Source organism: Neofelis nebulosa, chromosome 9 (assembly GCF_028018385.1).
Source record: "Neofelis nebulosa isolate mNeoNeb1 chromosome 9, mNeoNeb1.pri, whole genome shotgun sequence".
NCBI classification, from domain to species: domain Eukaryota; kingdom Metazoa; phylum Chordata; class Mammalia; order Carnivora; family Felidae; genus Neofelis; species Neofelis nebulosa.
The window spans coordinates 26,892,675-26,916,570 of NC_080790.1; the positions used below are offsets into that span (position 1 = coordinate 26,892,675).

Consider the following 23,896-nt stretch of genomic DNA (forward strand, 5'->3'; position numbering starts at 1 on the left):
AGAGAGAGGCAGAGCATGAATGGGGGAGGGTCAGAGAGAGAGGGAGACACAGAATCTGAAACAGGCTCCAGGCTCTGAGCCATCAGCACAGAGCCCGACGCGGGGCTCGAACTCACATACCGTGAGATCGTGACCTGAGCCGAAGTCGGACGCCCAACTGACTGAGCCACCCAGGCGCCCCTCATTTTTTATTTTTAAAAAATGTTTATTTATTTTGAGAGAGAAAGACTGCAAGTTGAGGAGGGGCAGAGAGAGGGGAGAGAGAGAATCCCAGGCATGCTCCACTGTTATTGTAGAGCCCAATACAGAGCTCGATCCCATGAACCATGAGATCATGACTCTAACCAAAACCAAGAGTCAGACACTTAACCTACCCAGGTTGCCCCCAAATCATTTCACTTTTATTTTTATTCAAAAAAAATTTTTTTAATGTTTATTCACTTTTTGAGAGACAGAAAGACTGTTAAGCAGGAGAGGGGCAGAGAGAAAGGGAGACAGAATCTGAAGCAGGCTCCAGGCTCTGAGCTGTCAGCACAGAGCCCAGTGTAGGGGTTGAACTCATGAACTGTGAAATCATGACCTGAGCTGAAGTTGGCCACTTAACTGACTGAGCCACCCAGACACCCCTCTGTTAAAAATATTTGAGTATATATCTCTGAAGAAATGACTTTAAAAAGTAACCATAATACCATTGTACTTAAAACCTCAATAATAATTTGTAGGAAACTTTTATTGATCGTCTGATTTTAAATGAATTAATTTATATTCTATACTAGAATTGAAGCCTATAATTTATAAGTGTCTAAATTTGGTGAAACTTATGAAGAATAATAAATAGAAACAATTTATTTTATGAATCTTGTCTTATTAAAAATATTTGTTGAAGGTGCCTGGGTGTCTCAGTCAGTTAAGCATCCAACTCTTGATCTCAGCTCAGGTCTTGATCTCAGGGTCTTGAGTTCAAGCCCATGTTTGACTCTGTGCTGAGCATGAAGCCTACCTAAAAATAAATTATACAGGGGCGCCTGGGTGGCTCAGTCGGTTGGGCGTCTGGCTTCGGCTCAGGTCACGATCTCGCGGTCCGTGAGTTCGAGCCCCGCGTCGGGCTCTGGGCTGACGGCTCAGAGCCTGGAGCTTGCTTCCAATTCTGTGTCTCCCTCTCTCTCTGCCCCTCCCCCGTTCATGCTGTGTCTCTCTCTGTCTCAAAAATAAATAAAAAACATTAAAAAAAAATAAATTAAAAAAACATAAATTATACATACAGTATATATATTTGTTGAAGAAAGACACTCTAAATGGAGGCAAAAAGACAATACTTAAGAAAAACATTTATAAGTTTCAATATTAACAAGACTAGTATTCAGAATATCCTCTGTTTAATAGCAGTTGCTCTGAGTTTACCAGTTATCTCAGCGCATTAAAATTTTTTTCAGGTTAAGGTGCCTAGGTGGTTCAGTTGGTTAAGCATCCAACACTTGGTATCAGCTCAGGTCATAATTTTGCTGTCTGAAATCAAGTCTCGGGTCGGACTCGATGCTGAGCATGGAGCCTGCTTGGGATTCTCTCTTTACCTCTTTCTCTGCCCTTCCCCAACTTGTACTCGTACATGTGCATTCTCTCTCTCAAAATAAATATTAAATTTTTTTCCCAGCTTTATTGAGGTATAATTGACATATCACATGGTGTAAGTTGGAGGTATACATTGTGATTGATACTTGTATTGCAAAATGATTACCATAGTAGCATTGTGTTAACATCTCTGTCACCTTACATAATTACGTGTGTGTGTGTGTGTGTGTGTGTGTGTGTGTGTGTGTATGTGTGTTGATAACATTTAAAATCTACTCTCTTGGCAACTTTCAAGTATATGATACAGTCTTGTTAACTATAATCCCCATGCTGTATGTTAGAACCCCAGAACTTATTCATCTTTACAACTGGAAGTTTGAGCCCTTTGACCAAAATCGTCCCATTTCTCTTACTTGCTCGGCCCCTGGCAACCACCATTCTGTTTCTAGAGTTCATCTTTTTTAGAGTCCACATAGAAGCAGGAACATGCAGTATTTGTATTTGTCTCTCTCTGTCTGACTTACTCACTCAGCATAATGTCCTCAGAGTCCATCCATGTTGTCACAAAAGGCAGGATTTCCTTCTTTTTTTTATGGCTGAATAATATTTCTCTTTTTGTGTGTGTGTGTACACATTTTCTTACCCATTCCTCTATCCACAGACAATTAGATTGTTCACATGTTTTGGCCTTTGTGAATAATTCTGCAGTGAATATGAGGGTGCAGATACCTCTTCAAGACAGTGATTTCATTTCCTTCAAATATATACCCCAGAGTGGAATTTGCTGGGTCATATGGGAGTTCTATTTTTAATTTTTCCTCACTACATTTAGAAAGAATATTTTCTCAACTAAAATCATATGGCCTACTGACAAGAGTCCATCAGAGGTTTTAACAGTTTTAAATGTATTAGCAATAAATTTGACAATTAACCATAAAGAACAACACTGGAGTAGACAGGTAATTTTATGAAAAAATTGTAAGTACTAAGATCATGATGAAAAAAGAAATTAATTAGTAAAACAGCAATACGGTATTAGATTAGATATGATTAAGGAAATGGTTAAAGTTTATAAATGCTGATAAAATTTAAGTAATTTTAAATCTATAGTATATTACAGAAATGTTCAGATGTCATAAATGTATAGCTTGATTATGTTCCTTTTGTTATTTTAAATGTTTAGCATTTAAACATTTTTACTTTAATATATTTTTATTTTTCAGTTTTGAACAGAACAATCTTATAGGTTCCCTGGTACAGTAAAACCAATTTGTTGTTCAACAATTTGTTGGCCAATAAATAAGGTCTTTTTTAATGTATGTAACTTTAATTATTTTTTAATGCTCCATTTCACTTTCAAAAATGTTGCATTTTGATCAAGTATGTTACATGGTTGCCTAACTAAGCATTATCGAGAGCCTACCACGTACACACACGGATGTGGGAATGAATTAGGCTGTGTCAGGCTATCAGCAAAGAGCGGAGAGTTTCCGGTGGGGAATGATATGGACAGAAGTAGTTTTTGAAGGGCCTTAAATGCCCTCCTTCAGGATCTTCCAACCCCGTGGATGTGGAAGTCTGATGTGGTTTTGAACAAAAGAGTGATATGACAAAGGTAGTATTGTAGGAGGTTTAAATAAGGAATGAATGTCATGGATGAATGGGCAGCAAGAGGAAAGATCGAATGGGGTGAAGCCTCATTACAAAGGAAAATCTTCTGAGACCTTGTCATTTGGACTGGCAGGATGGAGGGAGAGCTTAGAATCCGAGAGGATGCCAGTTTCCTCAATTGTCTGATTAAAAAGGAAATTTTTTTCCTAAAAATGATAGAATGTAGAGAATTCGGGAGGAAGGGAAAAGATCTTTTACGGGAGAAGATAATGTGATTTTGGATACTGAACACGAGGACATGTTGCTGTATCCAAGCAGAGGTGGCCGATCGTCCATTGGACCTAGAGTCCGAAGCCCGGTAGTAAGACCACAGTTGAGCTTTCAGATTGGGGCTTTTTTGTGGAAGTAAGTAAAGCCATGTGAGTGAATGAGTTCTTGACAGAAAATCTTGGAAGAGAACGCTGAGCAAAATCCTAACCTTTGAGCAACAGTTGGAGGAAAGTAGAAGTAGCACCAGTGAAAAAAGATTCAAACAAAAGAAACCAGAGTATTGGTCAGAGGAGTAGGGATTCATGGAAAGGATTTTTGGAAACTAAAGGAACAAGTGTCAGTGAGTGATGTGATGTGTAGTGATGAGGTCCAGAGAAGGCCAAGAAGAGGCCACTGGATTTGGAGGTCACTGACGACCTTCAGAACCGGCTTCGGGAGGTTTAGACTGGGCAGCGCATGAGGAAATGGATGTAGCATCAGTCGACCGTTCATATTAGGAGCGTGTCAAAGAGATGAGAGTCAGAATGTAGAGTATTGCACAAGGGGCAGAAGAGGCACGTAAAATGTTTCAAGATACGGAGACCTTTACATGGTTGAGGGCAGTGGATAGAGGAGAGGGTGAATACAGCAGAGGGAGGAAAGATTGAATGTTACAGAGAGAGGGGAAGATAACTAGAGAAGATCACTCTAGGGAAGAGTGAACTGAGGGGAAGAGATGAAGGTATTAGCTCTGGAAAAGGCATAATATTTCTAATGAGACTGGAAAGAAGATGAGAGCATCCCTATTATAATAGCATTTTCTGTTTTCTTACGCATCTTCTATAGTCTGAACTAGAATGTAAGTGTAAACCATTTTGAGGTACTGAGGGGGATATGAAAGAATTGTGTTAAGACATGGCCTCTCACCCTCCTGTGGTTTATATGGGCTAAATGAGGAGAGGAGGCAGAAATAACTCTGTGACCAAGGGGTAGAGTAAATAGACAGCATGCTTCGGATGCCTAGGGGTGGCATTATGAATGACGATGTGAATGGTCAGAAGAGGCCTGGTGCAGATGCTCTGAACTAGGAGAAATGGTTGGGGTTTGGACGGGAGGCAGATGTTGAGAAAACGGGTTTCAGTAGAGAGACTAGCAGATACAAAAACCAACCATGTAGCCAGGAAGGGTTTCTCAGGACCTCTTGGTTTGCACTGTTTATTTTTTTATTTAATAATAACAATAGCAGCAGCTAACATCAAGTATTTACTAGGTGCCAGGTTATAGTGTCAACGTTTTACGTGTATTTTTAATCCCCACCACATCCTTTAATCCTTGAGGTGCTTACTGCTTTTACCCTCATTTCACAGATAAGGAAACACAGGGTTAAGCGATTTGCACCAGTTCCCACAGCCTGTAATGGGTGGAGTGGGGATTTGAACCTGGGCTTTCTGGTTCCAGAGCGCTTACTCTCAACCTCTTCCCTCTTGCCTCTAGAGGATGTCGTCTTAAGGTTAGGAAGTAATGGTGGATTTGGTTGAGGTCGAGTTAGAAGCTGTGGGAAAGCTTTGAATGCAGAACTGTCAAGTTTGAATTTCATTCTTCCTTTAACGAAGACCCGCTGGGGTTTTCATCAGGAACGAAGAGAAGTTGTAAGTTGCACATTCCGTAATGATCTAGCAGATGACAGTACGTGTGTCTGCGAAGACCAGGGAGTTTGAGAGGAACCAGGGAGGCCCTTCCCAGCCCATTCTGTACGTAAGACCACACTTCCAGGGCACAAGACTCTGATAGAATTGTGAGTTATCTCGGGAGCTTGTGCTCTCCCTTGATGTGTAGCAGTTAATTTTCTATTTCATTGTGGTTTTTGAAAGAAGAAAGCGTTTTTATTTGAAACGGAGTTCTCTAGTTTCTGTTGTGAACTGGTATTCACCGTGGTGGAAAGACGCGAGGAATTGGAGCTTACATTCCGATGGAGAAGACAGAATGAACATATGTGAATAATATGGAGAGAAAAAAGAGATTCTTTCCTTTTTGTTCTTCCTTTCTCATATTGGTAAGCAATGAAAAATGAAACTCTTAAAGTCTAACTTGCATAACTGCCAAGAAACACGAGCCCCTTAGTAACATCTGGGCCATAGCTGTGGCTGAAGGGCAGCAGGGAGGGCGGAAGCTTTGCTGCTGTAAACCCGGCTCCAAACCCTGGCGACCCCAGGAACACAAGGAAGGTAAATCCCCTCATCTTTCTGAGCCTCTGTTTCCTCATTTGTGAGGTGGAGATAGAATCCCCGTCTCAGTGTGCTGCTGGGGAAATCAGAGCCAACGTATGTCAAGTGTCTAGCATGTTTCCCGTAGCGTATTCTCAGTCACAGATGTCACATTTCTCTCCTGCCTGTTGCAGTGCGGTAGTAATGGTGGAAGGAAGTCATCACTGCCCCATTATCTGTAGCCTAAAATTAGGGGGCTACATCTAACATGGGAGTCTCACATGCAGATAATACCTGAACACCTGTTTGTCCTCACATTATACATTCTCTGGAAAGAGTGGGCAAATGTAAGAGCCAGTCATAACCAAATCGGGGAAAGGAATAAAAGGGGGACATTAAACAATTAATAGCCTGTCTAGTTAAAGAAAAAAATATGTATAAAGTTTAGTTCATCCTGTAGTTTAATTTTTTTTTAAGTGTTTAGTTTTGAGAGAGAGACAGAGTGTGAGTAGGGGAGGGGCAGAGAGAAAGGGAGACACAGAATCTGAAGCAGGCCCTGGGCTCTGAGCTGTCAGCACAGAGCCCAATGGGGGGCTCTATCCCAGGAACCCTGAGATCATGACCCGAGTCAAAGTTGGATGCTTATCTGACTGAGCACCTAGGCGCCCTGATCCTGTAGTTTAAGCAAGACACTGAAATAGAGGAAATTTTTCCTTTAGAGAGAGAGAGAAGCTGGCAGCCTGGGACTTGTGTTTCCTTAGGGAGGATATGAGAAATTTGGTTATGAAAGAGTTGGTGGTGCACATTTTTAAAGAATATGAGCACCAAGCATTACTTTAGAAAAAAGCTGTTACCAAAGAACATTGGTATCGCTCTTGGATTTGTCTTGGGTCATATCCTGTTTAAGGAAACCACGTTCAACAACTTATCTGAATTTGGGGGTCATGGGAATGAGTCAGGGACGTGGAAAGGAGGGATAGAGAGCATGGCTTGGCTTTAGGATTCGTTATAACATGTTGAACGTTTTACATGACATAAAAAAAAAAATTCAAACAGTCAATCCTGTAAGGAAATTTAGCAAAAATGTGAAGCTGCTGATTATTTCTTCTGCAGAAGCTTTGAGGAGGAAGTAGATTTGAGCAGTAGACTCTTCATTTAAGAAAGAAAATTGTAATACATAAGCAAATGGTACCTAGCATGGATGTACTTTAAGACTCCTGTAAAAATTAACTTAAAAAAAATTTTTTAACGTCTATTCATTTTTGAAAGACAGAGAGAGACAATGTGAGCGGGAGAGGGACAGAGAGAGAGGAGACAGAATCTGAAGCAGGCGTCAGGCTTCGAGTTGTCAGCACAGAGCCTGATATGGGGCTCAAACCCACGAACTGTGAGATCATGCCCTGAGCTGAAGTCGAACGCTTAACTGACTGAGCCACCCAGGTGCCCCAAATTAACTTTTTTATTGTAAAAATAATCCACACCCTTTGCCTAGTGGTGCTTAGTCTTTGTTAGCCCTCGGAGTAGCAAACTGTTTAATTCCTTTTTTTTTTTTTTTTAACTTTGATTTCTATTTTAATTTTTGAGGCTAATGTATTGTGGTCTCTGTGTTCACCACACCTGTTGCACACCAGGAACCAGGAGCCATTGTGTGCATTGTGTGGCTCTAGGCAGATTACTTCCTCTCTAGGCCTTATTTTCCCCTCTGCCTCTTTTGAATTGATTTCTAAGGCTTCTAAATGAATTGATTCCCTCCTGACTCTTCAAACCTGCGGATTCTATGGTTTGTGTCGCCAGGGTACTTACTTTGCCACTAGATGGCACTAAGGTGCCTTTGAAGCCTGTCACCTCTGGGTTTTCAGAATCTTGGGTGTTTGCTTCCTCAGATCCCCATTTAACATTTGGGTGACGGAGACCCAGAGGTTAAGTTACTCAGAGCTTCTTGAATCCCAGTCATCCGTCTTCCCCTCTGTCCCACTGTTTCTCTAAGGGCCTTTGTGAGGGAAACTCAGAGACCACGTTCTCAACCAGTCTTGTTCTTTCTTAATTATTTTAAAAATAATTTTAAACCATTCTTTAAGTGCATGTATCATCATATTCAAAATAAATAATTGGCCTGCGTTAGTGTTTCTGTATTGGCTCCCTCAGAGAAAAAAGCTAGACTGTCCACTTCTAAAGATCTTTGTCCTTCCTATGAGAAGCCGGCCTCACATTTTGTGCTGGAATAAACACTACAGAAATCTCAACTGGAGCCTCTCTACCCGATGGTTGTTTCTCCATTCTTGCCCAGTCCCTCTGACAAGGGTTTGCCTTTCAGCCCTCCCCTCCAACTAAACATGGTCATCCATTCTTGTGCCTCACCTCTGTCCACTTGCCTAATTGGGAGAGCTTTTGCGGGGGTGGATATGCTCTAGTTCTTAAACATTTGATCTCCTGGGTTTTCCCAGCCCATGTTAACCGTTCTTTTTTTCCTGTCTTGCGTCATTGGTGACGAGGATGGGATTGCCATCAATCATGGCTGTGTGTGGACAGATGGTACAGTGGGAGACAGGGTGGCCACGTGGAGAAGACGTGGGCTCTGCAGTCCCGCCGACTGGGTCAGATCTCTGCTCTGTCAGGGACTGACTCTGTGGCCCATCGTCATCTCTCTAATGAGGAGGAAGTAGTAGGGTAATATTTACTACCTGGAGAGGGTCCCGTGAAGAAGAACTGAGGTAATGTATGGAAAGCTCCTGATGTCAGTGCTTGGCACACATAGTAGCTGCTCACTAAGTGCTAATTATTCTGATTGCCATTGTATAGAGAGGAACAAGAGAGGCTATATATAGCATGTGAAAGGTAGGAGCCCAAGCAAGGGTCTCGGTCAGAGGACCTAGATTTTTTTTTTTTAAGATCTCTACATTCAACGTGGGGCTTGAACTCACAGCCCTGATATCAAGAGTCGCATGCTCCACTGACTGAGCCAGCTACATATCCCCCTTTTTACTTTTTAAGTGTAGCTTCTAGAAAAAGTGGTGAGGCTAACATCATATCCCCACCTGATTGTACTGGACTGAAAGGTAGAGAGGTCTTTCGTACTCAAGCTTATACAATTTTAATTTGGGGAATCATCTACTAAGGTTTTTCGGAGGCTTTTGATTTTTTTCTCTTACGATGTTCTTTTTTCTTTTAAATACGTTTCTTTTTTTTTTTTTAATGTTTATTTATTTTGAGAGAGAGTGTGTGTGTCTGAGCAGGGGAGGGACAGAGAGAGAGAAGGAGAGAGAGAATCTCAAGAAGGCTCCATGCTCAACGCAGAGCCCATGGTTGAGGCTTGATTTCATGAACCATGAGATCATGTCCTGAGCCACAGTCAAGAGTCGGATGCTTGGGGCACCTGGGTGGCTCAGTCGGTTAAGTGGCCGACTTCGGCTCAGGTCATGATCTCGCGGTCCGTGAGTTTGAGCCCCGCGTCGGGCTCTGTGCTCACAGCTCAGAGCCTGGAGCCTGTTTCGGATTCTGTGTCTCCCTCTCTCTGACCCTCCCCCATTCATGCTCTGTCTCTCTGTCTCAAAAATAAATAAACGTTAAAAAAAAAAAAAAAAATTAAAAAAAAAAAAAAAAAGAGTCGGATGCTTAACCTAGGTGTCCCATGATGTTCTGTTCTTAAGAGCCTGACTGGCATCTTGATGCACTATTGGCATTAATCGTTTAAGTAATCGTTAAAAACGAAAAAAGTAAAAGAGGCACCAAATATTCTCCTTCGTCCTCCAAATCCTGAGGACCTCAATGGAGAAACATCTGAATGTATTATTTATGATTTAGTGTGTCAGCTACAAGCAATTAGAAGATCCTTGAGTTTGTTTTTTAAAAAGCCATTTCATGATTTCAAAGAATAGGGTGTGTGCAAAAACCATCTCCCATGTAATTATATCTTATCAACAGATGGAAATCTACTGGCAGTTAATGGTCCTAGAATTTTCCTTCACATGCAAATTATTAAAACAACACAAATGACCAAGAGTAAAAAAAAGAGAGAGAACCATAATACTATATATTAAATGAAGTCATCAGCCTGATTTTCATTAAATTTATTTTGGTTTTAAGACACTAGTTACAAAACATTGACTTCTTTCAAAACCTTAAAGGTAAATAATAATCTCATTACCAGCTTGTTTTAGAGCTGTGAGTAATTGCTAATTTTAGATTTGTAACCTTTGTCTTGCCAGGTGGATTGAAAAATAAAGTTCTTTATTTACATCTTGAATTTACACTTACTTTTTTTTTTTTTTTTTTTAATAATGACACTTGTGAAATAATTTTGTGGGAAGTTTATTTGCAGAAAGCAAGCACGGAACATGGGTTTGGAGAACTTTGAGGGTAATTTTCATTGTTCTTCCTTTAGTCCCAGAATGAGGTATCCCTTCTTCCAAGTAAACTTGTAACCATAATTCATTGGATATAAGATACCATCAGTTGTAAGAGGCACATCTATTTTAAGTGCCACCTTGTATAGAAAATAAAATGCCTCCAATAAACTCTGACAAAGCTGTTGGATCTATTTCAGAACTGTTAAATGGTGAAAAACAGGTGTACCTTATACCTGATGAAATATAAGACAGATTTTGTAACTTACACATTGGTTAGAAGTTAGAGAGCTTGTTTTATATATTGTTTGTAAGTTAGCATCAGACTTTAGGCGAGCTCAGAATGTATTATATTTAGTGAGTATGGTTTGGTCTCTAGATTCTGTAAATAACTGATGAAAGGAAAGTGTAATGAGGTCTCTTTTCAAGTGCTGTTAGCCCCTTGATTCAGTAAAGTGAACTAACTTTGCTTCAACCTGGTATCTCTACCTTCTCCCCCCTCCCACCAAACACACACCCACCCTCTTTTCAGTCCTTACCTATTCCTCTAACAAAATCTGTTCTCCATAAAGGCTCCCGATAGCAGTTATTTATAGCCTCTTGTGAATTCAAGGCAAAGTGTTAAATTGCCCAAGGATGTTTGCTTTTTAAGCCTTATCTCTAATTATCGGCTAAAAATCTTTATCTGCTTAAAAACCGTTCAGGCCCCAACTAGCCATATGGAACAAGTTTTGTGAAAATGGCTGGGGGGAGGAGGGATGTGGGGGCGCCTCCAGCGCTGTCTCTGTGGAAGGCTACGGGCAGATAACAGAGCACCTGATTTCCTTTCCCACCCTAAAGGGTGCCACCAGACCTGTCTGCCTGCTCCCTGCCTTTGTCCTGGGAGTCCGTGAACCGAATAGGCTACATTCTGCTGCTGCCCTTACTGACCGTATCCAGAAGAAAAGCAAACTTGCCTTGAAACAGCTGCATTTCTGACCAATTTCATTGAAATTTTTATCAGTTTTATCTTCCTTTGGATAGAGGCTATTGAATTTTAAGGAAGCCCTGTGATACGAAGAATTCTTTTGTAATTTCAATAGCTACTTCCTAATTCACCTTTTTTTTTTTTTAATTTTATTTATTTTTTTCTTTCAAAATCTCTGTGCTCATACATCTTACTGACTTAAGTCAGGCTTTCCATTTTGAATGACTGTTTGGTAATCCAGATTCTCAGCCTGCTTTTTCTACATTATTTTCAGGCATGCCCAAGCAGATACATGGTAGAGCAGTTACTTTTGTTTAAACTGCAGAATTGTTTGTGGTCTAACTTGAAGATGAAAGCAAGAGTTTTTTGGGTTTTTTTTTCCCCCTCTCAAGTTTGTTATACATTTATCAGTTGTGAATTTTATGATATTTTGTATACTTAAAATTTTTTTTTATCTTTCTATTTTATTTTTGAGAGAGAGAATGCTAGCGGAGGAGGAGCAGAGAGAGAAGGAGACACAGAATCTGAAGCAGGCTCCAGGCTCTGAGCTGTCAGCACAGAGCCTGACGCAGGGCTCTAACTCAACAGGCTATGAGCCCCAACTTATGACCTGAGCCAAAGTCGGACGCTTAACCAACTGAACCACCCAGGGGCCCCAATACTTTGTAAACTTTTGACATAGTTGATACTCACTAAAAATGTTAGATTAATCCCAAATTGGTACTATCAGGGTTTATAGACAGAGCTCTTGATTGCATTTATGGCGTTTGGTTAACACAAAGAATGGTGTTTCTCAGCAAAAGACATGCAGTGATATTGCACATGCTTTTGGTGTTGTGTTAGCTTTGAAAACTCTATGAAGAAATTCACCTCTGTTACTAAATTTCATACATTGAAACTAATGTAAAATGTAAGGTAAATATCCTATAGATGTCTGTATGTGCTTGCATGACTTTGGCTTTTTTGTCTTTGCAGCTCGGGGTGTGGTTTTCTCTTGGCTGTGCCTGTTTGGCCTTGGAAGACTATGCAGGTTCGGCGAAGGCATTTCAGCGCTGTGTGACTCTAGAACCCGATGTGAGTTTGTTGGGTCTCCTTCTCTTCTCACAGCTCTGGGATATTCTCTGAGTTACTTGAATTGTACTGTAGTTCAGTAATTCCTGTGGGTACACAGTTTCAGTTATACAGAATGAATAGATTCTAGAGATCTGCTATTCAACATTGTGCCTGTGGTTAACCGTACTGTGTTGTGTACTTACAATTTTGGAGAGAGGGTAGATCTCATGTTAAGGGTTCTTATCACAATAGAAAAAAAAGATAAAAGATGGAAAAAAATTCAAATTTTCTATTATTTTATGTTAAAATAAAAAGAAAACCAATTGGAAGAAAATATACCTTTGACAGAAAGTCACACACTAAGGTAAATTATTTATAAATCTAGAAATAAGTTTTTTCTTATAATAACTAACTTATTCATGGAAAATAAGTTTGATACAACAGTTTTTTAGTTAAAATTATACTTAAGTATATAGCAAAACGTCACATCTATTCTATCATTCAGTAACATGTGCTGCCTATGTTCATTGCATTATTAGAAAGTTCTTTTAGTTTACAGTCCTTTAATAGTTAATAGTTTCACTGAGATGATAAATAATTCACATATCATGTAGTTCCTCCATTCAAAGGTAAAATTCAGTGATTTCTTGGTATATTCAGCATTGTGTGACTGTCACCACGATCAATTTTAGAACATTTTTATTATCATAAAAAGAACCCCCCTGTACTCATTAGTAGTCATTCCTCATTTCTTCCAAACACCTTCCACTCATTACCCTCCACGCCATGCCCCAGGCAACCACTAATGTGGCTTTGCCTGTTCCGGACACTTCCTATACATGGAATCCTATGCTATGCGGTCTCTTGTGGCCTCTTTCACTTTGATCAGTGTTTTCCCAGTTCACCCACGTTGTTGCACACATCAGTACTTCTTTCCGTTTTACGGCCAACTAATAGTCCGTTATATGGGCGTATCATGTTACTTACTCTTACATTGTTGGACGTTTGAATTGTTTCCATTTTTTGGCTATTTTAATAGTCATTTACAGTTTTTGTGAAAATAAATAGATTTATAGATTTATTTTGTGTAAATAAATAGATTTTTGTGTAAATAAATAGAATCACAGATATATGATTCTATTTCTCTTAGGTATGTGCCTACTAGTAGAGTTACTGGGTATGTTAGCTTTGTGTTCAAAATTTTGAGAAACCGTCAGACTGTTTTCTAAATCACCATTTTACATCCCCACCAGCAATGTATGGGGGTTCCCGTTTCTCCACACTTTGGTAGCTCTTGTTATTATCTGTCTTGTTGATTCTAGTCATCCTTGGAGGTGGGATCTTGTTGTGGCTTCATTTTCCATTTCCCTGATGGCTAGTGATGTTGAGCATCTTTCCATATGCTTATTGGCCATTTGTGTCCATTCATCTTTGGAAAAATATTTGTTTGTTGACATCCTTTGCCCAGTTTTAAATTGGGTTAGTTGTTTTTTTATTGTTGAGTTGTAGGTGTTCTTTTTTTTTTTTTTAAAAAAAAGACACATTTATTCAGCGTCATGATCAGACTATTACATTTAGCAATCAACAGCATGGGTGCAAAAAAAAAAATCTACATTAAAACCCTTTGTTGGAATGCTTTACACTTTCCACAGAACAGAAACTAAAATAACCTGTTATACAATTAGTCACAAATACAGTCCTCGAGTTTTTTGCCCATACACATGAGTATTGTCTAAAACATGTCTTCTTTGTAGCAGCTAGGCCCTGCCACCACTGTGCTTGGCTGAGTTCACAAATCTGTTGTAACCTGTAGCTTCCCTGTCACTTCTCTGGCTCTCCTCTCCTGCTAAGCTTTGTTTCCTGGCAGTAATTAAAACCTTCTGCCACTGCCATAGCTACTGCTGCTGCTGGAACCGCCATAGCCACCTTGGTTTCGTGGTTTGGCAAAGTATTGGCCTCCACCACCATAGGGGCCAGAGCTTCTACCTCCAAAATTTCCTCCTTTCATGGGTCCAAAATTTGAAGATTGATTGTTGTAATTGCCAAAATCATTATAGCTTCCACCACCTCCAAAGTTGCTTCCATCGTTACCAAATCCGTTATAGCCATCCCCACTGCCACCATATCCACCACCACCTCGACTGCCGCCAAAGCCACCTCGCCCACTGAAGTTTCCTCCACAGCCAAAGTTGTCATTCCCACCAAAATCACCTCCACGACCACCACCGAAGTTCCCAGAACCACTTCGACCTCTTTGGCTGGAAGAAGCACTAGCCATCTCTTGCTTAGATAAAGCTTTCCTTACTTCACAGTTGTGGCCGTTCACAGTATGGTATTTTTGAATGACAATCTTGTCTACAGAGTCATGGTCATCAAAGGTCACAAAAGCAAAGCCTCTCTTTTTGCCACTGCCTCGGTCAGTCATGATTTCAATCACTTCAATTTTCCCATACTGTTCAAAATAATCTCTTAGATGATGTTCTTCAGTGTCTTCTTTAATGCCACCGACAAAAATCTTTTTCACAGTTAAGTGGGCACCAGGTCTTTGAGAATCTTCTCTCGAGACAGCCCTCTTTGGTTCCACAACTCTTCCATCCACCTTGTGTGGCCTTGCATTCATGGCTGCATCCACCTCTTCCACAGTGGCATAGGTGACAAACCCAAAGCCTCTGGAGCGCTTGGTGTTTGGATCTCTCATTACCACACAGTCCGTAAGCGTTCCCCATTGCTCAAAATGGCTCCTCAGACTCTCATCGGTTGTTTCAAAGCTCAAACCTCCAATGAAAAGCTTCCGCAGCTGTTCAGGCTCTTTGGGAGACTCTGACTTAGACATGACGGCGGTGGGAGGGGAGACTTTCACGATGCTTACTCGGCGTCCACGGGCAGAAAGGCGAGTTGTAGGTGTTCTTTATACATCCTAGATACAAGACCCATATCAGATATATGATTTGCAAATATTTTCTCCCATTCTGTACCTGTTTTTCACTTTCTTGATGGTGCCTTTTGAGATACAACAGTTTTTAGTTTAGATGAGCCCCAACTTATCTGTTTTTTTCTCTTATTGCTCATGTGTTTGGGGTCATATGTAAGAATCCATTGCCAGATTTAAGGTCATGACGATTTACCCCTATCTTTTCTTCTAAGAGTTTTATTCTTTTAGCTCTGACATTTATGTCCAATCTGCTGTTAAATCTGTTTATTAAACTCACCACACCTTATGTGGTTGGTGGATGCTGACTAAACTTATTACAGTGATCGTTTTACAGTATATAAATGTATGAAATCATCAATTACACACCTAAAAATGAGACAGTGTTATATAGCAGTTATTTCTCAATTTAAGAAGGCTGTGCATCATTTCAGATAAGTGTTTTCTTTAGTCCTTTTTACAGTTTTCATGTTTCTGAGACTCCCAAGTTTTTCCCTTACTGTGTTCATGTCTTCTTCAAATCTTCGTATTAAGAACAACTATTTTGAAGTCTTTGGTTATTCCTACATCTCTTTCATTTCTCTGTTTCTACTAATTTTTCCTTCAGCTGTGGATGAATTTTCTTGCTCGTTTGCACATCTGTCAAGAGTTTTAATTGTATCCTACACACCATGGATGCTGTGTTGTTGAGTTCCTGGGTTTTGTTGTTTTCCCTCAAGGAAAGTAGAACTTTATTTTGGCATTTGTCTAATTTACTTGTGGATCATCTTCATTTTAAGCTTTGTTAGGGTGGGTGTTGTATTGTCCTTATTCTGGGGTTGTAATCACGCTTCTCTGAAGTGTAAGCTTTTGGTGGCTGACCTTAATCCCATGTGTGATCAATAACAGTTCTCCACTCTGGTTGGTTGGAACTTGAACAGCTCCTAGCATTGTGTGGCCTCCAGAATGTCTGTTCAGCTCACAGCTCTCTGGCAGTTGTTCTCTGCTTGGCCTCAAGAAGTTTTGCCCTGAGCACGTATAGCTTAACATTCAGCCAAGGACCCGCAGAGATACTTATTGAGATTTCTGAAGCTTATTCTCTGCACGGATCTTATTTCCCTGTTGTTTTTTTTTTTTTGTTTTTTTTTGTTTTTTTTTGCCCTGCAAATTCTAGCCAACATTTGAGCCCTGAACTCTAATCTTTTTTTTCTTGAGAGAGAGAGAGCGAACATACATGTGTGCATGATCAGGGAAGCAGAGAGAGAGAGACAGAGAGAAAGACAGAGAGAGAGACTCAAGCAGGTTCCTTGCTTAGTGTGGAGCCCAACATGGGGCTCCATCTCACAACCTTGAGATCGTGACCTGAGCTGAAATCAAGATGCTTAACCAGCTGAGTTGGTTGCTTAACCATCTGAGCCACCCAGGAGCCTTTTATCTCTTTTTCTTAATCTCAGTAAGACTTGCTTCGTTTGATTTTTTCCTCCCTGTGTTGCAGTCCTGAAAGTGCCTCTAGATGGAGGTGTAGGTTGATTGTTGAGACATCTCAGTTTACCTTCTCTTAAGGGTCACAGTTCCTTGCTGCTTGTTGTCCAACTTCTCAGAAACAGTTGTTTCCTAAATTTTGTCCAGTTTGTAGCTTGCTTGCTTGCTTGCTTGCTTGCTTGCTTGATTTATTTATTTATTTATTTATTTATTTATTTATTTATTTATGGGACAGAGAGAGACAGAGCATGAACGGGGGAGGGTCAGAGAGAGAGGGAGACACAGAATCGGAAACAGGCTCCAGGCTCCGAGCCATCAGCCCGGAGCCTGACTCGGGGCTCGAACTCACAGACCGCAAGATCGTGAACTGGCTGAAGTCGGACGCTTAACCGACTGCGCCACCCAGGCGCCCCCAGTTTGTAGCTTTTTATTGTAACAAGGCTAGCCTGGTACTAACTGTGCTATGTCTGCAAGCAGAGGTCCATTGCCACTTGATTTTTAAATCATACATTTGGAACCTGAAAACTATACACTGTATATTTTGTAAAAAGCTCAACAAAGAGGAACAAGCATAATTCATATCGTTCTTGTTAGAATCAACATTCGTGCAATGGCTTTAATTTATTTTTGTCATTGCACAGAGGAATAGGGAAAGAAATATGTTTGATTGATGAAATATGTAGGAATAACACTGGAGAACACATACTCCTTTATTCTCCTATCTGAAGAAGGATGATGGTAAAATAGCAAAGCCTTTCAATATACGAAAAGCAGGGGCGCCGGGGTGGCTCAGTCAGTTGAGCATCCAACTTTGGCTTAGGTCGTGATCTCATGGTTCATGAGTTCAAGCCCCGCATCAGGGCTGTAAGCTACCAGCACGGAGCCCACTTCGGATCCTCTATCCCCCCTTCTGTCTCTACCTCCCCCACTCATGCTCTCTCTCTAAAAAATCAATAAATATTTTAAAAGGCATGAAAAACAATATTCTGCATAGCCTTGGATTTGTAATAAATCTAAATATTATGTAAATTATGTTGCAAATTGTCCAGTTATTTTGGAAATCTAAATTTGTAAATAAAATCTTAGCTAAGTTCCAAATTAGTGCTGTAAGAGTTGTGTCGATTTGCTGACCATTTTTGTTTGAAATTATACAAGTGAAGTTTAATTCATTGAATTTTCTCCTACAACTCGAACACTCCTTATTGACAAGTCTGATTGTAAAGAGCACATCTTGGACTCGGAAAATATGTTCTACTTTGGGTGGTAGCAGTTATTTTACCGAAATGAGAGTGGTGTATAACTGGATTCCCAATCATTTCAGAATGCTGAAGCTTGGAACAATTTGTCAACTTCCTATATCCGATTGAAACAAAAGTAAGTACATGAGACAAATATGAAGAACTCAGTTTCCAAAATGAGTGACTTTAAAAAAAATTTTTTTTTAACAAATGAGATTTTCTTCCACTGAACACTGAACGTTGTGCCTTCCTTCTTTTCGTCTTGCCCATCCATGTCTTTGAATTAGAATGACTTAATATAGCCATTTGAATTCTAAACGTAGCTTATTTTGTGACAACACTTACCATGTAATAAAAAAAGAAATATTATTTGGAATCTTTATTTGATACTGAAGTTTTACATCCTAAATTTCATTGCATGATAAAAGTAAGCATGCCTTTAGTTAGTAAACTTCATTGATAGATTCGTATCAATTGCTTGATGTGTACTAGATATTACTGAGAAATATAAGTATGAACCAATGTCTTCAGGAATTATAGATTGAAAAAATAAAATATCACTGTATTATTTTAAAAATTGATTAGCATTAGAACTAGTATGTGGTAGGGGCACCTGGGTGGCTTAGTTGGTTAAGTGTCTGACTTCTGCTCAGGTCATGATCTCACGTATGTGAGTTTGAGCCCTGCGTCGGGCTGTGTGCTGACAGCTCAGAGCCTGGAGCCTGCTTTGGAATCTATGTCTCCCTCTTTCTCTGCCCCTCCCCCTTCCTTGCTCATGCTCTTTGTCTCTCTCAAAAATAAATAAACATTAAAAAATTTTTTAAAGAAGTAGTATATTGTAAATATCAAATGGGAAATACAAAGAGAGCTATAATAGGGCACCTGGGTGGCTCAGTTGGTTAAACGTCTGACTTCGGCTCAGATCACGATCTTGTTGTTTGTGAGTTCAAGCCCCACGTTGGGCTCTGTGCTGTCAGTTTGAAGCCTGGAGCCTGCTTCAGATTCTGTGTCTCCCTCTCTCTTTGCCCCTCCCCCACTCATGCTCTCTCTCTCTCTCTCTCTCTCTCAGTAATAAATAAACATTAAAAAAATTAAAAAAAAACCCAAAGAGCTCTAATAATAGTGACATTTGTGGAACACTCATTCTTTTTTAAGTTTATTTTTATTTATTTTGGTAGAGATATAGAGAGAAAGTGGGGGAGTGGCAGAGAGAGAGGGAGACAGAATACTAAGCAGGCTGCACCGATGTGGGGCTCGAACTCATGAACTGTGAGATCCTGATCCGAGCTGAAGTCTAGAATCCATCTCTTAGCTGACAGCCCCCCAGTCGCCCCTAGAACACTCATTCTATGCCAGGCACTCTCTGTAGGTCTCAGAAGAGAAAAGGATTATGGTCCTGGTTCAGGAACACTTCTGAGAGAATGTTGGACTCAAGCTAAAATGTGAAGAATGGGTAGATGGACAGAGGAAAGCCTCTCAGGCAAGAGAAATGTGATCATATGCAGAACAAGTAAACTATACCAACTGTAGATTATAGTGAGGTCTCTAGGGAGAGGGAAGGTTGGAGTCAAATGGCAGTGTGTTCTGATGATTTGACTAACAAGTTGAGACTATCCTGTTGGCAGTAGGAAGCCAGGATTTCGGGGGTGGGTGGGGTGGGGGGGGAGGGAAGTTCATGAAGAAAGAAGCTTTTGGGGAAGATTTATCTGGTGGCAGTGTGAGACAGACTAGAGAGGAAACTGGGGGCTGGGAACCCAATCAGGAGACAGCTGTTGTAACAGTCCAGGCAGGAGATAACTAGCCTGGAAAAAGAAGGGGCCGATGCCAGTTTATAAAGGGGACAACCAAATGGCCTTATTGACTGGCCACAGAAAGCCAAGGAAAGGGAAGAGACAGGGTTTCTGTTGCCAGAGTTTACTAGTAAGTGAAGGAAAGGATGGATCTATTTCCATTTTCATTTGGCCTTATTTTCAAGCTTAATTTAATTTTTCTTTGTGGATTCACAAGATACTTCTGAAGATATCATTAAATCCACATTACATAGAGATCATGAAATGCTTCTGCTGCCCTTGGATGACAAACTAAATAAATAAAGTACTGTTTTTTCTACTGCTGTCTTCGGAAAATAATACTATGTTCTTGATTGCAACTGATTGTGTTAAAATTCCCTGGGGACCCTTTTGGTTTAAAGCAAGGGCAGGGGAAATCCCTGTCATAGTTGTAGAGTGATCTCAGTGTTTTTTTCTGGTAACCCTGATAATTTTGTATGTAGTGAGGCTCTTGTATGTACCTTCTCTTCAGCCCACTAGCCCTGAGCATTCCTCTTTTTCTCGTAGGGGTTCCTCACATCGTTTGACTTCTTTTTGACACTTTCTTGTCTTCCTGCAGCTCCGTAAATAGGTTTTTGTGTAAAAGTGGGGTTGTAAGGTCAGAGGTGAATCACTGCTTTATTGTTGCCTTTTTGCTCTTTCCTTTCTTTGCTGCTGTTCCAGACGTGGCTCATTTTTGACTCGTGAGATTGTTACTTCAGGGGTAAATTATGACCGCTCCTCTCAAAAGAATTCTATCCATGCCTAAAAGGAACCCTTCAAACCATGTCATCTGCCCCTTTCCTCTCTTGGGGTTCTTCACTAATGTGCTCTTTTTGCTGTTTCATCTGGTTCCCTAGATGTCATGTCCTTTGGGAAAATCTTCCATCTTTCTGTATAACTTGAAAAAAAATTTTTTTTATGTTTATTCATTTTTTTTTCTTTGAGAGAGAGCGTGAGTGGGGGAGGGGGAGAGGGAGGGAGGGAGAGAGAGGGAGAGAGAAAGACATAGAATCCAAAGCAGGATCCAGGCTATGAGCTGCCAGCACAGAGCCCGACGTGGGGCTCGAACTCACAGACCATGAGATCATGACCTGAGCTGAAGTCGGACGCTTAACTGACTGAGCCACCCAGGCGCCCCTGTATAACTTTTACAGTGCAGTGTCACAACCACTCTGGGCTTAATAAGTGAATCCTGAACTGAAGATCTTTGTGAAGAGGCCATACTTAACTAGAAAAGAATTCATAGCAAAAACGTTGAGACCTGGAAATTGAGGTTAGAGGACCAGAAGACATGCAGGAGAAGGGATAATCCTCCTGCCTAGGTTGCTACCTGTTGAGTTCTTTTCCGGCAAGATGACCTCACCCAGCCCCACACGGATGGGAGAACCCCAGGCGTGGTCCGCCACTGTTGAAGGCAGTTGCTGCCACATGGGAGGTGGGCTCTGGGAGTACAACAGAGAAAGGAAAAAAGACACATGTACACATACACACATACACACATCCTCCCCAAACAGTTTAAGGCTGAATTTGAAGAAGTGTTACAGCAAGGGTACCTTCATTTTTAACTATGAAGGTTAGTGGGCCAAGAGATAAGCCAGTCAGTCTGTTCCATAACACCTCTCGGTAAATTGTTATGACATGGCCATTCTTCTTTTCAAATGCTTCAGGGAGTGATTCTCAGGGCAGTGGCCTGGGATGACCAGAAGAACCTCCATTATCCCTTCCAGAATTTGCCTTGAAGTCATCAGGGAGGAGATGCCTTGTTGAAACACTGGGGCTCAGCAAGAAAAGGGAGGTGGACCTTGTAGTCTTAAATGAACAAACTCAAAATGGCTTTGGAAAAGGAGATTGGTAGCATACATTTGAAGGAGGTTACTGTAACTGTCCAGTAAAACATTTATGATCCATAAAGGAACCAGAGTCTTATCCAGCCAGCAGAGTAAAGCCTGAGAATCTTTTTGTTGGATGAGATGTTTAACATTTCCAATAGGTGAAATGAAGTTCTGTTGATTTCCTTGTCAGTATCAAGTTTTTAATAGTCTTTTTCTCTTTTCTGAAGTGGCTTATATAAGACAAGGATTACTTTATGGTTTGCTATACCGTTTCTGTAAAACTGCCTAGCCTTTTTTTTTAACTTTAATTGATTTATTTGGCTTTTTCTTTAGCTCATCTTTATTTGTTCATAGCGTTCTCTTTATGATTTTTTTCAAAAAATTATTAATCTTATTTGTGCCATTTTCTTTTATTCTAAATGGAATTTAGTTAGACATTTGTCTGTTTTATTTTATTTTTTTCAAAGAACCAGCTTTTGGTTTTGTTAATCATTTCTACTTTTGTTTTTTGTTTTTTGTCTTTTTAAAAGATTTTATTTTTAAGTAATCTCTACACTCAATGTGGGGCTCAAACTCACAACATCGAAATCAAGACTCACATGCTCCACCAACTGAGCCAGCCAGGTGCCCCCTAGTTTTTCTTTATATTTACCCTCTTATTATTTTCTTCTTTCTTAAGTTTATTTGGTATTTTCTACCATATTAAGTTGAATGTTTTCACTAATTATGTCATTTTTTGTAATAAATGCATTTAAGATCATAAATTTCCTGCTACATACTGCTTCAGCTATATCCTGCAGATGGTGATAAATAGTAATTTTCATTAAGTTCAAAGTATTTTGTACTTTCTTGATGAATTTTTAAAAAATTATTTTTGAGAGAGAGAGAGGCAGAGAGAGACAGCACGTGTGAGGGAGTGGCAGAGAGAGAGAGGGAGACCTAGAATCCAAAGCAGGCTCCAGGCTCCGAGTTGTCAGCACAAAGCCAGATGAGGGGCTTGAACTCACAAACTGTGAGATCATGACCTGTGCCAAAGTTGGATGCTTAACTGACTGAGCCACCCAGGAGCTCCTTGATGATTTATTTTTGACAGAAGAGACCCCAATGGTGGGGCGAACTTACAAACCTCGAGATCATGACCTGACCCAAAGTCAGACACTTAACCGACTGAGGCATCCAGGCACCCGTAAATATTTTGTACTTTCTGATACGAGTTTCTTTTTCCTCTTGCTGTGGTTTCCTTTTTTATTAGACGTGCATCGTTAAGTTTCCAGGCATATATTTTTTAAGCTATTTAGTATTGATTTCTTATTTAATTTCAGAAAATATAGTCTGTATACTTTCAGTTTCACTTTTTTTACACAAACAACTAGTAATTTTTGTTCTCAATAATAGTTAAATGTAATGACATATTTCATCACTTTCTTTTCTCACCATTGATCATTTATTGTATCCCTTTCTTTCTGGCTGAATTCCCTTTTATTTTTGTAAGAGAAGGTCCTTTAGTGGTTCTATAAGATAGGGGCAGAAGGTGTAAACTTTCTTAGTCTTTGTACATCTGTAAGTGTTTGATTTTACACTTATTTTTGAGTGGTAAGTTTAGCTGGTTGTAAAATTTGGGGCATGACAATTATTTTCATGCAGTGCTTTATTCTGTTGTCTTCTACATCTTTTGTTGCTAATGAAATATCTGCTATTCTCTCATTGTCATGCTTTTTTAGGTTTTAGGATTATCTTTTTAAATTTTTACTTAATTTTTTATTTATTTTTATTTATTTTTTTATTTTAGAGAGAGAGAGAGAGAGAGAGCATGCAAGCAGGGGAGAGGGACAGAGGGAGAGAGAGAGAATCTTAAGCAGGCTCCACGCTCAGTGTGGAGCCTGATGTGAGGGTCCATCTCATGACCCTGGGATCATGACCTGAGCTGAAATCAAGAGTCCAATGCTCAATTGACTGAGCCACCCAGGCGCCCCTGGAGTTATCTTTATGTTTTGAAATTTTGTACAGTATACCTAGGTGTTGGTTTATCTTTATTTATAATATTCGGTACAAAAGTATACTTTTGATCATAGAATTTAGGTCTTTGTTCAGTTTTGGAAAATTCTCAACTCTTATCTTTTCGAATATTGTGTCCTGACATTTTCTGCATCTATCTGTTTACTCTGCTGTCTATCAAATGTATATTTGAACCTTACATCTCATTCTTTCTTCTCTTTATTACTCTTTTATTTTTTAATCTGAATTCCATGTAGATTTCTCACTGTTGTCTTCCAGTTAGTTCATCAGTTCTCTCTTTGTGTACATTCTAGTTTTTTGTCAGCTATTGAGGGTTTTTTAAATTTGTTTTAATGTCTCTTTCAATTCCAAAATTTCCAGTTGCTTTTTATTTACATCTCCCTTTCCTTGTTGCGCTTCTACCTGTTTTGTTTTGCAATTTCTTGCTCCTTTTAAATTAAAGAAAATTTGTAGGCCAATTTGAGGTGGTTTGAGGTTGTTTGGGTCTCAAATTCTGTCTACTAACATGAATGACTAAGGACTGACAAAGTCCACATTAACATTTTATACATTAAGTTACATAGTTTATTTAGGTATGATTATTCATTATTATTCTCTTTAAAATCTGGTCTTT

General features: G+C 39.9%; 2 protein-coding genes across 3 annotated transcripts in view; one reads left to right on the plus strand and one right to left on the minus strand.

Annotated features, from left to right (window-relative positions):
• TTC27 (tetratricopeptide repeat domain 27) overlaps positions 1–23,896 on the plus strand; it is a 190,798-nt gene that overhangs the window by 136,656 nt on the left and 30,246 nt on the right. For both annotated transcript variants that reach the window (XM_058682998.1, XM_058682997.1), the window contains exons 14-15: positions 11,919–12,017; positions 17,708–17,760. In XM_058682998.1, coding sequence (XP_058538981.1) covers positions 11,919–12,017; positions 17,708–17,760 — 152 coding nt within the window. The remainder of the gene's footprint in view (positions 1–11,918; positions 12,018–17,707; positions 17,761–23,896) is intronic.
• On the minus strand, positions 13,551–14,871 carry LOC131484605 (heterogeneous nuclear ribonucleoprotein A1-like). Its single transcript, XM_058682999.1, has one exon. It carries the CDS (start codon positions 14,827–14,829, stop codon positions 13,867–13,869), a length of 963 nt encoding a protein of 320 aa, XP_058538982.1. The 5' UTR covers positions 14,830–14,871; the 3' UTR covers positions 13,551–13,866.